Below are 15,083 nucleotides of genomic sequence, written 5' to 3'. Positions count from 1 at the left end.
TATTATTATTATTATTATTATTATTATTGCCTGACTAGAAGACAAACGTTCTTTACATGTGGTTATTCTGGTCGTAATATCCAACTCTGCTGAGCTTTTTGAGGTTTTCTTTTTAGGCTCAAATTCACCATCAGCAACACAGGAAGTCAAAGCAGCATTCGACCACCAACTCATAAACAGATGCTTCTCAACCACCAGGGAACGTCCCCACAATGTTTGGAGAACATCACCTACGAGTTATAACAATGGTTTAAGGAAAATGATTTTCAAATAATGTTTTAGGAATATTTTCATTTCATCCAGTAATGTTTCTGTAAAATTAAAATAATGTTTTAATGTCAACATTCACAGGATGATGTTCCACGATGACAAAGGAGGAACGTTGTCAAACTGACATTCAAGGAATGTTCTCCAGATGTTATTGAGCCGCTCCTGTGGTTTTAGAAGATGTTCTTGCAGTGTCATTATCTTAACAAAGGTGGAACATTCTTCCTATAATGTTCTGAGGATGTTTTGAGGGATGTTCTTGAGGGAACTTTGATAAAACATTCTCACAATGTTCCATGAAAACAAAAGAGGAACGCTATAAAAACAATCATTCAAAAAAGGGTTTTCCAGGTGTTATGGAGACATCAGATGACAGAATGTTTTAGAGGTTTTTTTTTTTTTTATACAGAACATTTTATAACGTTCCTGTAATGCGATATATTAAAGGTTGAAGGAACACATGATAGAACGTTCTTCTGTAAGACGTTTCCACAATGATAACAAAGGAAGGATGTTCTCAATGAAGCTTATAAAAAACATTTTCCAGATGTTATTGAGGCTTCAGTTGACAGAACGTTCTTTATAAGATGTTCCTGTACTGTGGTATATTAACAAACTTGGAACATTCTTCCTGCAATGTTCTGAGGATGTTTTGAGAATGTTGTTGAGGGAACATACACTGAACAAAAATATAAACGCCCCATGTCAAATATAAGAGTTTAGGAACATTTGGGTTACGCAATATGTAGAGAAACTCAAAATATATTTTCAGTAGTTATTGATCTTCATATCGGCATTGATGACATCGTGGTCTGGCCATTTGTAGCGGACTGACAGTCCTTTGAACATGATGGGGGTCAGGTTGAGGAATTTGATTTTTCAGTATCTTGTGTGTCCGCCAGCTGCGTCTCTCAGAGCAACACATCTTCTTTGCATGGAGTTGATCAGATTGTCTATGGTGGCCTGTGGAATGTTATTCCATTCCTCCTGGAGCGCCACATGGAGCTGACCCACATCGCCTGGAACTGGAACACGGTCCCGGACACGTCTATCCAGAACATCCCAAAGATGCTCTATTGGGGACATGTCTGGCAAATATGCAGGCCAGTCTAGAACTTCAATGTCCTCTGTTTGAAGGAATTCCGTGCAGATGCGGGCAACATGAGGTCGGGCATTGTCATGTTGAAAGGTGATGTCATGCTGGCGCACAGACGGCACAACAATTGGGGTGAGAATCTTGTCCCGATATCTTTGTGCATTAAGGTTCCCTTCAATGAAGTGCAATGGTGCTCTATGCCCGTATGTGATGCCTGACCACACCATAATGCCACCACCTCCATGGGCAACATAACATTTGCATCTGCAAACCGTTCACCCAGGCGTCGCCAGACACGCTGTCTTCCATCTGCACGATACAACTGGAACCTGGATTCATCCGTGAACGTCACTCTTCTCCAGCGTGCCAAGGGCCATCGGACATGTGCATTCGCCCATGCCAGTTGGTTCCTACGCCGGACAGCAGTGAGATCCAAACCACGGTGAGGGCGCCGAGCATGCAAGTTGGCTTCTCGTAGGCGGTTACGGACGGTCTGAGGTGTGATGCATCTGTTGTGCAGACCAATACTCTCATCAGCTGTGTGTGTCGCTGGTCTGAGGCGATCCCGCAGATGGACGAACCAGATGTGGCGATCTTGTCCTGGATGGTCACATGTGGCCGACGAGGATGAGGTCCATTTGCAGTAGTGCCAGTCTGTTGGAAATGAACTCTTAAACGGCCTATGGTCCGATAATGGACATTGAGCCGTGCAGCTACTGCTCTGGTGGACATCCCTGCATCCAACATGCCAATGGCACGCTCACGCATAACTTGCGACATCTGAGGCATTATGACTTGTGACAAAATTTGACATTTTGGGGTGGCCTTTTATTGTCCCCAGTCCAAGGATTGTCTAGCTGTTGCTCATTTTGTCTGATCACCCACTGGACATGCCCCACCCATGCACTGAGTAAAGAAACAACTCACTGAGTGATGCTCACTGACAGCAAGTTGGATTAAAAATGATACTCAAATCACGGGAACTATTACTTTTGTACAATAAAATGTCAGCAAATGCTCATTTACAGTTGTTAACTCCACATGGCAACAGTATTTGACATGATTGACATAATCCCAGTGTTCCACAGTGCTACAAAATAAGAAAAGAAGAATGTTCTCAGTGCAGCATTCAGTTTTGAGAACGTTCAGGTGACATTTAAGAAGAACACTCTGGAAACCAAGAGAAAACTTCCTGCTGAAAATATAAGTCGAACTTTGTAGAACTTTCTCAGAATGTCTTAGCAGCTGAGTTTGGTCATTTGAGGTACTTCCAGATTTGTTCCACACAAAGACGAGGCCTGAAAGGAACGCTGGACGGCTGCTTCCTTTGTCCGGTTCTGCGACGGTTCAGTGTCTGATGAGACCATAGGGTCTCTGAAGGGGACGACTGAAACCACGCCGGGTCGATACTGTTTCCTCTCCACCTGCTGAGAGCGAGAACAGGAAGCTTTTCTCGTCTTTTCTTTTCCGTTCTAGTTTTGTCAGATCACAGAACCCCAGAGACACAATTACCTGCCTTTCCTGTTTCACTTCAGCCTCTGCTCCTCCCCCTCCATCCTCACCCGCTTCACAGGCGAGTCAATCTGTGCTGGAGGCTCCGGATCCGTCTTCCCTCGTCTACAAAGACTGAACTTGTGCACCAACAGATCTCCTCCTGCCTTCCTGCCCATTCACAGGCGACACGATTAACTTCACGTGGTTTGCTGCCGTGCAGCTGTTCATGCTTCATTCTTTTCTCGGCAGCTGAGAGTCAAAAGAACTCCACAAAAAGCTGACAAAGCCCTGAAGTATCGCTCCTTCCAAGATTTAATCAACCAATTCTGAACACCTGACCTCTTCAGAATCAGCTGATTTTTTATGGACAATAACTTCAGTATATTTAATAAAGACAGATAATTTAATAAAAAAGTTTCAGGCCCTCAAGGTGCATAGAAGTGGGTAGAAAGGTGTCAATATTCCATCATTTCTGAGCCTCAGAACTTCATCAGTACAGCAGATAGACACATGACATTTAGGAGGAAGAACACATCTGAGTTCTGGTAGAAACTGACACCAGATCAGCTTCACATCCATCCAAGTGTCACAGTCTGAACACTGAATCTGGTTTCTGTTCTGTTTCCTCTGTAACCAACTGGTAGCATCAGTATTATGGGATGTATCACAGTGTGAACAGTTTAATGTCTATGGCACAGAGTCATAGAAACAATCATTGGTACCCTGGATGGGTTTCTGGTTTCTGATCATTCACCAGAGAAAACTTTTTTTTTGTTCATCTTCATGTCTCATTTCCACCTTGATGATGCTGCCACCGCCGTGCTTCAAAGTGGGGATGGTGTGTTTGTGATGAAGTGCATTGTGGGTAAACTTTCAAGGCTCATGTCAGCATGTGTGATGGTGGTTGGTCAGAACAAGTTCTAGACAATGGATGGATCATTTTACCTGCAGAAGATACCAGGACCATCTGTAGACAGGATTCACTCTGTGGTGAAATCCTTTTAAACTGTAGGAATATTAGATTCAGTGTTCAGACTGTGGCACCTGGATGGATGCAAAAACTGATCTGGTGTCAGTTTTTAACAGAACTTAGGTGTGTTTTTCATCCTGATACTTTTGTGTGTCTAGTTGTCAAAAAATATATAGTCAAAAATAAAAAAACTTTAAGCAAACTAACCAAATTCTGCGGCAAACCCCCGGTACTTCAGGGGCCTGAAACTCTGAAAATATCCATCGTATGAAGGTAAAACTTGATGCATGATGTCATTAATACATCTGATTCTGAGGAGGTCAGGTCGGAGCTGCTGATTGATTTTTTGAAACCCAGAGCCAAACAAATTATTGCGCTTGAGCCTGTTTTAGCTTCCTCCTGTTTCAGGACAGCAGCACATAGAAAACACACGTGAATCCCTCCAGGCGTCTGTCAGACCGGAGCCGGAGGCTGAGGACCTCCAGGCGGAGACTCCTGCAGCGAAGCACTCCACACAGCCCTCAAAGAGCCGCCCAGCGAGGCCACTGCACAGTCCATTATCTCCCTGAAAGAGTCATTATCCAGAGTCCTGCTGAGACGGAGAGAGCCGGCGGAAGACCAGAGGGAGGCCGCGAGTGCCCGAGTCCTCGGCCTCCCGTCGTCTCCGGCTTTCTGCTCAGATATTGATGGATTATGATATGAACACTGGTCTTACAAAATGCTCGAGCCGCCCGCTGTTTTCTGGGAGAAGGTGAGTCCAGACAATGGCTTTTGCTACTTTCCTGATTCCATTGATCAACATCAAAGCAAAGATGGGAACACAAGAACTCAAAAGGGGATGGATTTTGCAAGTATCACATGTAGTTTTCAAGGGTTCTTTTGCTGCTCCTCAATGCATGACAATCAATGAAAAGCAGTCATACTCAAATGCACTTACTCCCAGAGAGCAGGACTTCCATAAAAAACATTCCAGAAAACATCTTTTTCCCATCAGCCTCATTTGTTCTCTTGCAGCCAAATGAAGATGAATCTCTGCAGCCACGTTCAGAAGGCTGCTGGAAAGCCTGAAACCAGCAGAGGGATGTTTGGCTTTTTGCACTCGCTAAGGGTTTGTACGACAGCACACACATTCATTCAGTTGTGTGTTTGCACAAACAAAAAAAAAAAAAGACAGGACCAGCGAACACACTCCAAACACCTGCAGGTAACCGCTATCGCCTGCTAACAGCCGAGTTCGGTGTCTCCCAAACAGCTCAGAGGATATTATTAGAACGAGAACAGGGAGATATCTGAATTTAAACCACCCTTAACGCTGCTCAGCGCGTCGATAAAGCGTCTGCAAACAGCAGACTGTGTGTTTTTGCTTTTAAGAGCGTGTTAAGAGGAGCCTGCTTCAAAGCGTCCCTCCCTCCCACTGTAATCACCAGGAAACTTTGAGCCACTTCAAATGTGCTTCTTTTCTTTTTTCAAGTGTGTTTGTTCCTTTTTTTTTTTTTTGTCAAGGTATTTCAGTAAAACTCTGAGGGGTGCAGTCACAGCGAACGTCTTTTTATTCCTTAACAGAACAAAAGGATGAGATTCACTCGTGTGTTTACAGCCATACAGTGATCCTGCAAAGCTAATCTGGTTCAGCCTCTGAAGACCATCGTGGCAGTCTTGAGTTTTCAGTGACTCCTATGACTCAGAATTTTCGTTGTCACAAATAAACAATCACGTCTTCTGGTTCTTTCATAGATCTATATGTGTTCTGGACTTATGTCAAACTATGCGGGGTCAAAAATATACATACGGTTAGATGTCCTTTGGTCATTTTCATCTCAATTAAGCACTTTTAGTAGCTGCTTCTGGTTGTATCTTTGACCACAGAATTGGTGCATTTCAACTAAATTTGTTGGTTCTGAAAAGTCCACAGATTCACAGTTTGAACTTTGGGCTTAAAACCTTAATTCTCGCCTTATTTAACATTTTTTTCTCCCACTTTTGATGTGTGTTTGGGCTCATTGTCTTGTTGAAACATCCAACTATGTCCAAGATCAACCTTCTGTTGATGGTCTTAGGTTCTCCTGAACAACATGGAGGTAATCCTCCTTCTTCATTGTTCCATTTACTTTGTGTAGAGCTCCAGTTCCACTGGCAGCAGAACAGCCCCAGAGCATGATGCTGCCACCTCCATGCTTGATGGTAGGTTTGGTGTTCTTGAGGCTAAAGGCCTCACCGTCTCTCCTCCAAACATATTTCTGCTCAGCTTTTGTTCCATCTGACCACAGACTTGGTGCATTTCAACTAAATCTGTTGGTTCTGAAACGTCCACAGATTCACAGAACTTTGGGCCTAAAACCTTCCATTCCAGCCTGATTGAACCATTTCTTCACCACTTTGATGTGTGTTTGGGCTCATTGTCTTGTTGAAACATCCAACTGTGTCCAAGATCAACCTTCTAATGATGATTGTAGGTTTTCCTAAAGAATGTGGAGGTAATCCTCCTTCTTCATTGTTCCATTTACTTTGTCTAAAGCAGCCCCAGAGCATGAGACGTCCACCACCGTGGTTGATGGTAGGTTTGATGTTCATGGTGTTTTTGCTCATTGTGTCCAAATAGCTCCGTTTTTGTTCCATCTGACCACAGAACTTTCCTCCAGAAGGCCTTTTCTTTGTCCATGTGATCAGCAGCAGACTTCAGTGGAGCTTTAAGGTTCTGCTTCTAGAGGAAGAACTTCCTTCTTTAGGCAGCCTCTCAGCTCATGTTGATGTAAAACACAGTTTTATTCACCTCTGCTGTTCAGGTGTCTACCAGAAGTAACACACAAATTGCATTTAAAAGTACTCGAAGCCGTGCGATGGACCCGCTGTGGTGTTTGTGGTAATTTACAGCTGTGTTGACACTGCTGGGATCACAGCCTCCGCTGGCTCGGGTCCAAACCTCCATGAGCTGTTCAAATAAGCTGCTTATTATCATGTCTGAGGGGAATAACTGCCCAGAAACGCTGCACGGTGGCCATTAAACGCTGAGATGTGACGCCGTCAGCTCAAAAAGGCAGCTTCATGCCGCGTCCTAACCGGAGGCAAAGCTGACGTCCGACACGAACAGAGCTTCAGAAGGACGCTGAGCTTTGACACGAAGCTGAGTTTAACATCCTTCTGAGGCGGCAAGTTCTCACTGCACATGAAGAAACTTTAGCTCAGTCCTTAAGTAACGTTAACGCTCATCATTGGCACATCAAAGTCAGTTTTAGTTGCTGTTCTTGAGCTTTCAAATCCATCACCAGCAGAGAGGTTTGTTAGTTTTAATACGTCATCTTGAGCTATGTCATAATGAAATATGGTCCTCAATTGATGCAAATGTTTCCTTGACTGTTCTTTTAAAATGCTGCTGCTACCAATTCATCCTACACACTTGTACATATATTAATTTAACATCCTTTAATAGTATTTTATTATGTTTTTCCTCATGTCTGATGCCGTTGCGCTACATTTTCTTAATAAACCTGGCTTTTTCTATCTTAACGTTTCCTCGAATGCAATATTTTGCCTTCAGCTGCTCAAAAAGAAAATCACATTTCATGAACATGTCAGTGTTTCTATGAGGACTGAAGTTGGTGAAGTATCGGCCTGATGTAGGTTAACCAATAAAGTTCTTCAGAAGACGAGTAAATGATGAATGAGCTCCACATCGGACACTAATTTAGACATTAATAACAGACTGCATCTGCTTGTCTTTCATGTATTTTTAACGTTGCTGATTAATTTCTGTGATGTTTGGCTCTGTGAAGTTTTATCACAGTCACATATTCGGCAGTAGAAAGACACGTTGTTTGCACTGTTTAGGTTTTTTTTTTTTTGTAGAGTATCTTCATAGTTGTCTAAACCTAAAACCACAAAAACAGCAAATCAGAAAAATGAGACTATCGAGGTCACTTTCAGTCATGCTATGTGTTTATATCTGCGTTTAACTGGCAGCTTGGGTGTTTTTTGATGTTAGAGTCACAAAGTCGACAGAAAGAGGAGCTCGGGCTGATGGACGGGTCGGCAAACATTACATTTTGAGGCTTAGAGACTTAATTGTTGTTTCCGACAGAGAGTCAACACAGATTATGAGCATAATCCAGGAGTCACCGCCTCAATTAAGCCTTTGTCTATATGAAAAAAATGCAAGTTTTTATTTTTAGATTTAACCAAAACTCGGCCGTAGTGGAGTCACAGAAGGTGCATTTGTCTTGAGACGACTAGTTTTCTTGTTAATCTTTGGAAAAGACGCGTAAGATGTATTTTTAATTGTCATGCGAGTTTCAAAAAGCTGCTAATTGTGTGGTTTCGCAGCGGTGCAGTCATTTAGAGGCAGAGTTCTGTCGCAGGAATAAAAGCAACAGCAAACTGCACTGAACTTTAAAGTCACATGACCAAATTCTCTCGACTTGTTGCTTTCAAACGGAGTTTCTGTCAACATTTGCACTCACTCATCCTCCACCCAGCAGCCCCACAAACCACATCTGCCCATCTGCCGGGCCCCGAGTCTGTTTCTTCGATTGTAGAAGCCAGCAACAAGCCGATCCTTCCTTCCCTCCGACGCCGCAATCAATGCTCAGCACGGTTAAGAGGAGCTGATCAATTGGTTGGACAGACAGAGCTGTCAGAGCGCCGCTGAAAGGCGTTTAGCCTCATCGGTGTCATCCCAAGGACGCTTCATTCTTTAAAATAACAGGCAGCAGCAGCAGCAGCAGCAGCAGCGGCTTTTTTTCTCATATCAAAAGCAAATATTTTCAGTCTGACTCACAAAAGATTCACAAAGCGCCAGAAAGAGGAACAGCAGGTGGATTCTAGACAGAAGTTCATTCTGTAAAATAGAAACAACTTCTGTGTTCAGGCTCCTGAGTAGAGTCATAATGAGAACCACAGCAGCATTCATTTCATCTTCATCACATCCCCCCTACTGTCGGAGAGCGAAGGGGTTAAATCAGCTTTGATGCCAAATATTCCTGTTTAAGGAGACTCATGTTGGGAACCAATGTATGTATTTGCAATAAAGAATAAAATGTTGGTTTCAGATTTTAAGAAGACAGATTTCACAACCAAACGTCGCTGAAATGCAGCTTCATCAGCGCTAATTTGACACATTTTGACATGAAATTGCTTAAAAAGCGATGATGAGCACAATAAGCAAAATCCTGAATCCTGATAATCTTCCAGGCTGAAAATCATACAAACGCTTATCGTTCATGATTTTACATTTTCATCTTGTTAGGAAACGTATTATTTATTTTCTTTCTATTTATTTTCTTTTGCTTTTCCAACTGTTTGTTCTGTTTTCTTTAGTTTGACTTATTCTGTATACTTGTATTTGCTTTTTTTTTCTATTTGTTTTGTTTTTATTTTAATATGTAAAGCGTCTTTGAGTTTGTGAAAAGCGCTCTATAAATAAAATGTATTATTATTATTATTATTATTATGTACAGAGGGAGTTTTCTGTCCTGTGTACAGCCGGTTTTACCCAATTTTTTCCCACACAACTCTGTGTTAGAATCAACCAGAACTTCATTCATTCCTTTGAGAGCCTCTGTGATCACCTTCTAGGTTTTTACAGCCCAAAATTTGCCTCCAGTACTCTGAAAAATGGGAACTTTTGCGGTAGATCACAGTAAAGCTGAACTGTTTGCACCACAAAGTTTGAAAAATCTGGCTAAAAAACAGGCTAAACAGCTGTTGCCGACGGTCATATTTTGCAAATGTTTAATTAGAACTGAAGCTAGTGTAGCTAGCTGTGTAAGATTCATTCACATTTTAGCGCTTCATACATCCTGTAACAGAACATTTCAACAAACTGGCTCCAGATGCAACAACAACACCTCCTCACCTGTTGCTCTCCGTGTATTATTGATGCTATTTTATTGCTTCATGCACATGTTGCAGAAAACAGGAGAGTGGAAACCGATCAGCCTCTAATTAGCGTGATTAGGTTCATTTTCTCTACTCTGATTTTAGGTATAAGGTTTCTTTTTTTTGTCAGACATTTTTTTAGATAGGAGCTGTTTTTACCTTGACATGTTTCGACTGTCACTTCAGTCTTTCTCAGAAACGTCATCCTGGAGCTGATAAGGACACGTCACGACAAACGTCAGATAAAGTGACAGTTGAAACACGTCAAGGTAAAAACAGCTCCTACCTAAAAAATACTCATTGTCTGATAAAAAAAAAGAAACCTCATACCTAGCCTCCCATTAGCTTCTCTCGTACGACTTTGAAGTTATCACCCACCTGTAATAAATATACTTCAGGCAGCACAGTCCAAATATCACACAGATTTACAGACAGGAAGCCAAATTAAAACAAGGCGTTTACACGTTCTGCAGTATTGGAGGTCAGCTGAGGTCAACATGGCCGAACGTCCTCCAGAGTCTGCCAGCGTTTGCATGAACCCTCAAGGGACGTCCACACAGAGCGCTGCATTCATGGCAGGCTTCAGTCCAAGCAGTTTGCATGCACATATGATCCAGTGGTGTAATAGGTGGTATCATAGCAACGACCAGCTGTCTACGTGCAATCAACAATTCACTTAGATGTTGGACTCTTTAGGCCGAAAATGTGGTCAGTCGGTTATCGTTTCTGTGCCTGAGGTGCTGAACAGAACCTCAGCTCACCTCACAGAAATATAACCCACACTGAGGTGCATGTCCAGTCTGGCTGTGCGTTTGATTATTCGTATGTTTTGCTGCACGTTTTAAACCGTCGCTGTGGATCTCTGCCTCTCTACCTGCAGGTGAATCCAATGAGCTGACTGGAAGCTGCAGCGTTTGAGTTCACGAGGAGTTAAAATTGTAAAAATGAAGGAGCAGAACCTAACATTGTGACGCCACGTTGCTCGGAAACAACTTCAAAAAAACACAAATCCAGACATTTTCTTTCTGCTCATTTGATCACTTGTGACTTTACAGTGTTTTGCGAAACAATGAAAAGTCAGCGAAGCCGCAAATCTCTATAGATCCCATCCAGATGTTTGACTGAAAATACAAACAGTTGTAGGAATAAAGAGTTAAAAAACATTTCCTCCTGAAAAACTCTGCCTTCCAGTTTGTTTTTTTCCCCAGAATTTGCCTCAAATACGGTGAAAACTTTGAACTTTTGCAGCAAAGTTAGAATATTTCGTCCCCACAAGCTGTAAATATCCGTAAAACATTCAAACCGTCTTTGTTCCTTTCAGCTCTAAGAACCTTTACAGAAGCTGCTTGATGCTCTTCACCAAACCAGCCATCCATGTTGGTTCATGCACATCCTTCAATGTGCAGAACCACTTTTATTTACTGTGGACAAAGTCTGCAGAAACGAAAAACCAGCATCAGAGGCTTTATGCGCATATATGAGAGTAGGACGGTCCTAAATGCACGTAGCATGAAAGCAACATCTGAGAGTCCATGAATGTGGAGATTCAACAGAATCTACTTTCAATCCCTGCAAATAGATCTTATCCTGCGAGTTCAGCTCTGGCATCTGTTCTGACGTTTACATTTTTGCACTGTTTCTTTTGTTTCACTTTTGTTTTTGGCAGATATCTTCAATTTACTTAACTTTATTCCACTTTAGCTCATTCTTCAGCCTCTCCGTGACGTGAGAAATGAGTCATTTGAAGGTTGTTGTTTTCACTTGAATTTCATCTCAGCCAACACAAAACAAGAAACTATGAAACAAATGAGCTCTCTAACCTCAGCTCGTTACTGCTTTTAAAGGAATGTTCCACTCGCAAAATGTTTTCAGGATTAAAGAGCCCTTTTTCGAGTCCTTCTGAATGCGTTATAAACTGTATCTGGGCTTTTCGTCTTGTGTTTTAACGCCTTAGACCTCATCTGATCATGCAGGGGGAAAAAAATACGCAAAACTAAACACAGTGAAGCCCTGCAGAGTTGAAGCGCTTGTGAAAGGTCTCCAGCTGTTGCCTTCCCAGTAAAAAAAAAAGCCAAACATTCGTCAGCGTTTGTGGAGCTGCAGAGAAAAAAAAAAAACACTCATCTGAAAGCTGAACACACTGGAGGAGTCCCGGGAGGCTTTCTGAGAAGTTTCAATCGATGTTTGGTTACTTCTACACGCCGTGACTCGGGGTCACGATCTGTACTTTCTCTGAATCCCAGACTGAATCGCAAAGAATTTCTGGAGTCGACATGGACGTGAAGGAGTACCATCGTCCTCGTAATCTTTAAAAAAAAAAAACACACACACAATATGTACGGCCGGTGCTCGTTCATATTCTGTTTTATCGACACTTGAATGATTTAATCCGCTCTGATCTCGATGCTTTAAACGTGTGCGAGTGCAGCCGACGGAAACCAAACAAGGGGCGAAGAAAATATCAGCCGCAGACGTCTCTAACAAGACTTATGTGGGAAAAAGGCTGAATGGGATTAGAGTATTGATTTTGATCTACTCCAGTGAAGCCACAGCGGCCCGCGGGGAGCGCTCAGACACACAACGCCGGCGCTCGCGTCGTTCCTTCCCCTGATTTGTCTTTCGCTCCATTCGTCTTGCGCTATTAAAAGTTTACAGGAAAGAAAAGACGAATGCCGCTTTCAACGGGCGCAGCGTTATTAGAGGAAAGACAAATGTTTGGAGGTGCAGCTTTTCGATCCCGGTAATGGCACTTTAACGTCCAGGGGGAGTTAACCAGCCTCCTGCTGGAGAACTTTATAAAGAAAAAGCCAAAAGAAAACAGGAGCCACATGCAGCCCTGTTTAAGCTCATTAAATGCTAAATTATCACATCCTGTGTTTATTTAGCTGATGATGTAAATGTGACGACACATTTAGCTTTGAGATGCTAAATATTCTCCCAGGATGATCAAAAATGACACATCACAGAGCATCTGAGAGCTCCTTGGCAGAGGTTAGAAATTTTACAAAACGTAGATATTAAGACACACTTAAACCTGAAAACAAATGAAAGTCTTCTCACTAACTCGCTCCCAAATTAGTCCACGCTAAGACAAACTAAACATGCAAACAAGTGACTCTAACTAATTCGTTTCTCTTGTTTTTTAGACATTTGGTTGAGAAAAAGCAGGTCAGCGAAGACACATTCCTCAGCCGAGTCGATCAATTCTAATCAGCCGCCCTCATCTTCTCCGTTAGAAGCGGCGAGAACGAAAACTGAGGAATCGATGAGCGCGTCGATGCGGGGGAAAGTTACGACCGTCTGAACGTAACGACATGGCGCGCATCAATCCCCACGCCAAGTCTTGGTTTTACTCGAGTCTCGTTTGATTCCTTGCGGGAACGACTTCATCCGGGTTCAGACCAACGCTTCGAGTCTTCTTGCACACACGTTAGGAACAGATGTGTGAACACCAGTGAAAACCAAATAGTTTAAAAGCTTTTTTCTGTCACTAGAGGAATGAGCTACCCATAGTAAAACCCTCCAACAACCAAAAGACTGTCAGACAAGTGGGGATTTGCTGCTTGAAGAGGTTCAAAGGCAGCATGTTGGGATCTGACAGCACGTGGTGGACGTTCTTTGTCACTCACACTCGCAAAAAACATGCAACAAAATCCCTAAGTGCTGCTTTTCATGAAGGGAAAAATTGAGAATCTTTTTGCAAAATGCAGCTTTTTAGCATCTTCAGTGTCACAACTCCTGATTTAACTGTTTGCACAATGACATCCGTTTACAAATAAAGCAAGATAATGTTTTAAAAATGTGTTTTTTTTCACTAGAAGTGCTGCAGCTCTGAGGCGGTGGAGCTGTCCATGGTGCTGAATCCACACCAGCCTTCTGGACCTCCAGAACCGGGTCAAAGTGACATGATTTCACATGTCTCAGGTTCTTTATTCTTAAGCAGAGATCATTAAAGCTTTATTTCATCCATTGGAGTTCATGAAATTGGAATAAAAAATTTTTTTTTAAAAACAAACAAACAAACAAAAACCGCACATGAGGAGATCAGAACCGAGCCCGTCCTACCTGAACTGGAGGGATACCGTCCACAGCGTCGGGCGAGCTGTCGAGCACCCGGTCCCGGTACAGAGACCACAGACCGACGTTGGGCAGGAAGAGCAGAGCCGCCAGCAGCAGCCCGGCCAGCTGCAGCAGCCGCTTCTCCTTCCGCCTCATGGCTCCGGCGGGACGCGAACCGGCGGCGGCGGAGGAGAGGAGCTCAGAGTCCGAGCGGCTCCGGAGACAAGTTTGACTGAGACCCAGAGAGAGGAAGAGGGAGAGAGAGGACGGATTTAAAGCTGGCAGGAAAAAGCTGCACGCACACCACGCATCCGATCTGGACTTTCAGAATAAAACCAGAATAGAATAGAAATAGAATAGAAAAATACTTTATTTATCCCAGTCTGGGAAATTACTGTGGTACAGCAGCAAGAGAAAAACACCAATCCCAACAGAAAAAGAGCCAAAGTTGAATACTATTTAAAAAATTAAAAATAAAAATAAGTGAATAAAATAAAATAAATAAAACAACTTTACAAAATTGAAAAAACAGTGCAAAGACAGAGGGTTTTACAGAGCAGAGAGCTGAGAGTGCTCTCTGCCAGACAGAGGTGAAGGCAACCAACAACCCAGCTGGATTTTTTTTTAAAAAAGACTCACTTTCTGCACTGTTGCCCCGATAGACTCCTCTTTTTATTTCTGTTCATACACATCAGTAATCACCTCTGACCAGCTGCAATGATCACACCCCGTCCCAGTCGGCAGATGAAACCAGTTCAGACCGAGCAGTTGGACGCCACCAACCAGAGTGATGTTGGACATTTTTATGCATGAAACCAAGGTAGAAAAATGGAAACGAAACCCTGAATCCTGTCGTTCAACACCCACAGTTTTTGTTTAAGCCTGAATACACAGTTTGCAAAAGTTAATTGCGGTTTAATTTTTGAAGAGTTCCTTTGCAGAAACAGAAAACTCCATGTGTGTAGATTTTCAGAAAACTGGCTTTTATGTCATTTGCTTGAGATGATATCAGTCAAACTGAAGTTGAGCGGATCTGACTCAGTAGAAATGAGAAAAACAACTTATGTTTTATTGATATTGTCTCAGGTAGACGATGGAGAAGTGGGTTTTCTGAAGGTTTGTGGCGATGGAGTGATTTGTTTTTGCAAATGAATTCTTCACTGTATGTATGTTGTGATATCGATAAAGTTTTGAGAAGATTGTCGCAGCCATTTCATGGGAAGAGGTTAAAAATATGTATTTTATACCAACTAGTTTAAATCCTACCGTGAAGCCACTTTATGTTTAAAAAAACATGTACATTTTCTACCCAGGTTTTAAATACTG

The 15,083-nt window shown here is 42.6% G+C and overlaps 1 protein-coding gene across 1 annotated transcript in view; it reads right to left on the bottom strand.

The window, feature by feature from the left end:
- The window catches only part of LOC103353475 (polypeptide N-acetylgalactosaminyltransferase 10-like), a 113,921-nt gene extending 100,008 nt beyond the window's left edge, over positions 1-13,913 (bottom strand). The window contains exon 1 of the mRNA XM_008276466.1: positions 13,764-13,913. Within this exon, the coding sequence (XP_008274688.1) occupies positions 13,764-13,913 (150 nt within the window). The remainder of the gene's footprint in view (positions 1-13,763) is intronic.
- Positions 13,914-15,083: the final 1,170 nt, after the last annotated feature.

This window comes from Stegastes partitus, unplaced genomic scaffold (assembly GCF_000690725.1).
Source record: "Stegastes partitus isolate 25-593 unplaced genomic scaffold, Stegastes_partitus-1.0.2 Scaffold73, whole genome shotgun sequence".
NCBI lineage: Eukaryota > Metazoa > Chordata > Actinopteri > Pomacentridae > Stegastes > Stegastes partitus.
This window is presented reverse-complemented; position numbering and strand designations above follow the sequence as displayed.